At 42.2% G+C, this 3,190-nt stretch overlaps 1 protein-coding gene across 1 annotated transcript in view; it reads right to left on the bottom strand. All coding sequences in view use genetic code 11, as the record gives it.

Annotated features, from left to right (window-relative positions):
• Positions 1-1,022, bottom strand: part of EGR_10284 (hypothetical protein) — a gene marked incomplete at both ends in the record, with an annotated part of 5,249 nt that extends 4,227 nt beyond the window's left edge. The window contains one exon of the mRNA XM_024499533.1: positions 884-1,022. Coding sequence (XP_024346062.1) covers positions 884-1,022 — 139 coding nt within the window. The remainder of the gene's footprint in view (positions 1-883) is intronic.
• Between the last annotated feature and the right edge of the window lie 2,168 nt (positions 1,023-3,190).

Here is a 3,190-nt window from a genome sequence, read left to right as displayed (position 1 = left end):
TAAGAGCATTTTTTATGTCTCTTTGGAGTTCAAACGAAGAAAATCAACCCCCGAAGTCAAGCACAACTTTAGACAGGAAGGCGACTGAATTAAATTTCTAGCACAGAGGTCCGGGTACTGCGACCTTGCAAATGCTGGTTGTGTGGGTAAATAAAGCAAGACTGTGGTTATTTTATTAGGTTGCAAATGATGTCTAACAATCATCTAAATTTATTAACCTTTTAGTTCTATAACTAATTCAATTTTCTATGCGCTAAATCTTTCTGTAGATTAGGTCATGTTAGGCTAGGCGAATAAGTGAAAGGTAGCATATGAAAATGTTACAGTAAAGTTATGCACTTTCGGTGGTTTGTGTCTGCTACCAGTGAGACTTCTTCGATAGTACTTGTGATTATGCGAGTGCTCTGTGCATGAAGCAAAATATGGGAAGTGCCAATTGATCTGCCTGTAAATGATCGAAACTAGAAATACCTAATCTGTTTACGATATGTGAGGTTAATTACAGCATACGTAGCAATTTTGAGAATATATGGATTTAAGTCTTTAAAAATACCATGTAGTTATCGAAAATAAGTAGATATTCTTATTTTACAAGTGCTACTATCATCATAATTCAAACTACATCAAGACGACTTTGCTCGCCATCACCACTACAAAGACACATTTGTACGCGCAACACTTAAACTGGCTGGAGCTGCCTGTGGTTGATTTGAGGCGAGTATAAGGATCCAAAACGTTTAAAAGGCGAGCCGTGGCAGTAACAGACTTACCCAGAGAATGCAATCCAGTGTCAGCAGCCCACACAAATCTAACTTCGAATTCTACGAACGGAGCCATCAGTCCCTATCTCGAAATAATAAGATGTCAACCCTCCCCCCACAACCTCCCATAAGACTGACAGTTGCCAAAAGAGCATAGGCATTGAATTCATTTAAATATGAAGAAATTAAAACACATACACACACATTTGCATGGAGAACTAGAATGAAGATGAAATTCACAGGGAATATAAAGCCACCCATAGGGAAATGGGGTGAAGTCGAACCGCGATGGTGGATTCCCTCTCAGCTCACCATCCCGTCCATAGTTTCCTGACTTCCACGTCCTGAGAGCGCATTTTCGGTGTTAGTCACTGAACAGCATAAAAGAAAAGGGGCAGAACAAAAATAAATGCAGCTATGAAAACCAAATTGATGAGATAGATGGGTGGATACAAAGTGAGAAACAGCACTTGGAGGTGTTTGCTGTGACTTATGGATAAGGAAAGGGTGTACCGAGTTTGTTCTATCACTCCACATAGCTGTGGTGTAACGTAGGGAATGGAGGAACTGAGCTGAAGTTCCCACCACATGGAAGACCAAACTGTTCGTCTAAAAATGCCCAAAGGATGCATTGGGGATCAAGGAGCGAAAGATGAGTTCCAGCTGCAAGGCTGAAATCAATGCAACTACGAGGGTGGATATTTGCGGATGAAGATCAAGTCCACAACTTTCATGTAGAATGTAGTATCGGAAGCCTCGTTAACTACCATCACATTGAGCCTGTCGTACTTCGAGGTTTTACTCACGTTTGATCCGGGATTTCTTAATCACCTCAGCCATAAATGGATTGAACATGATGGATGAAACTACGGTATTAAACAAATCATCGCTGGTAATCACAATATCACCGTGGCGTTTGTTAAGCGTCCGGCCACTCCCAATGGTGGTGATTGGTCTGTTCGAATAACCGTCTCTTCAGCTGATGGCGTAAGCATTCTCAAGTGGAAGGCAAATCTGCACTCATGACTGTCTTGAGCCTCCGCGTGGCCGTTTGAGTTAACTTCTCCATGTAAAAGCATCAAGTGACTCGGTTAATGTTGATGACTAGTAGGCCTAGTGACACTCAATTCCGTCTGCGAGCTCTGGTAACTTTTACACCCATCTCCATTGTCATCTCAACCTTCCTACGCACCCTGTAGCATAAGCCATCTCTAGTGCAACATTCCTACACTGTTCCCACTTATCAGAAGGGGTGAGTCAAATGGTTTGTTATATCGATGAATAATGTAGTGGCGACTATTAATGCTGGCTTTCTAGGTGTTGTCCACCTCATCCCTGATTGGTTCTGGATTACCTTCTAATCGACAGCTGATTGGTCAGATTTTAATATCATTTATTGATTCGCACTTGAGATCTTGAAATTGACATCTCCGACTTCCCTTGGCACTTCTTTGAGTGCTCCAAGTGGGTTGTCTAGAAGTCATGGACTACTCCCCAGTAATAAGGCTTTTCTCCTGGTGTGTGGCTGATTCTGTGGAGAGCAGCCAAAGCCTGACATGATGGGTGGATGGATAGATGGAAGGTTGGCATGATATTTACTATTTCTTTCAAGCACGCACTTCCTCTACGCCTGCATGTATTTAGGATTCACAAGAGATAGGGGGTAGTAGGGTGGTGAAGAAAAGGAGAAAGAGAGGACAGGTACCACGCAACCAATTTATTTTCTTACTGTTTCGTCCTCGTCCTGTTTTTTTCTCCCATCATGCACTAGTCTTCTTGTGATGAAAAGACAACTATTTTCGAGGTTGAAAAATCAGCTTCCATCTAAAGATGAGCCTGGTTTTTCTACCAAAATTTGTGCAGACACCTTTTTAAAACGTTTTTTTGAGATCAGCGTTTGTTTCTTTGCTTTCCTCTACAATAGACCTTCATCTGGTATTCTGTCAGTCCCAAGATAAGCATGTTCTCGAATGTGGGGTACTGAAGATGGTCCTGACGACTTCCAGACTGTCAAGACACCTGTCTAGATAGAAGAGAAGATCAGCCATCACAGCTGCATAGATATTTTAGATGATTTAGCACATTTATCCGCCATGTCGCGTATTTGTGACGTCAGTACCTGATGCGAAAAATAGGATGTCATGCGATATATGTGACGGCCAGAGCATTTGTGGTGTGGGAGGCAGGTGATTTCTCTATGCAAAGGTACAGTACCTCTCTGCCGCCTCTTGCAGGTAAGCTTCTTGATCCAGACCTTGAAAAGTCAGCGTTTGTGGAGGCGTCACATAATGAACCCTACTTCCTCCTGTCTGCCCGTCCAATGAAGAAGTGTTGTGAGTATTAGGTTAGGACGAGGATGAGGTTTTGATTTTCTGTTCAATTAGGAAAAATTAATAACCAAAATTGGATTCACCAAATCCTTTGCTGTT

Source organism: Echinococcus granulosus (genome assembly GCF_000524195.1).
Source record: "Echinococcus granulosus chromosome Unknown EG_S00205, whole genome shotgun sequence".
In the NCBI taxonomy this organism is placed as follows: Eukaryota; Metazoa; Platyhelminthes; class Cestoda; order Cyclophyllidea; family Taeniidae; genus Echinococcus; species Echinococcus granulosus.
Note: the sequence above shows the minus strand (reverse complement) of the source record. Positions and strands in the feature narration are given on the sequence as shown.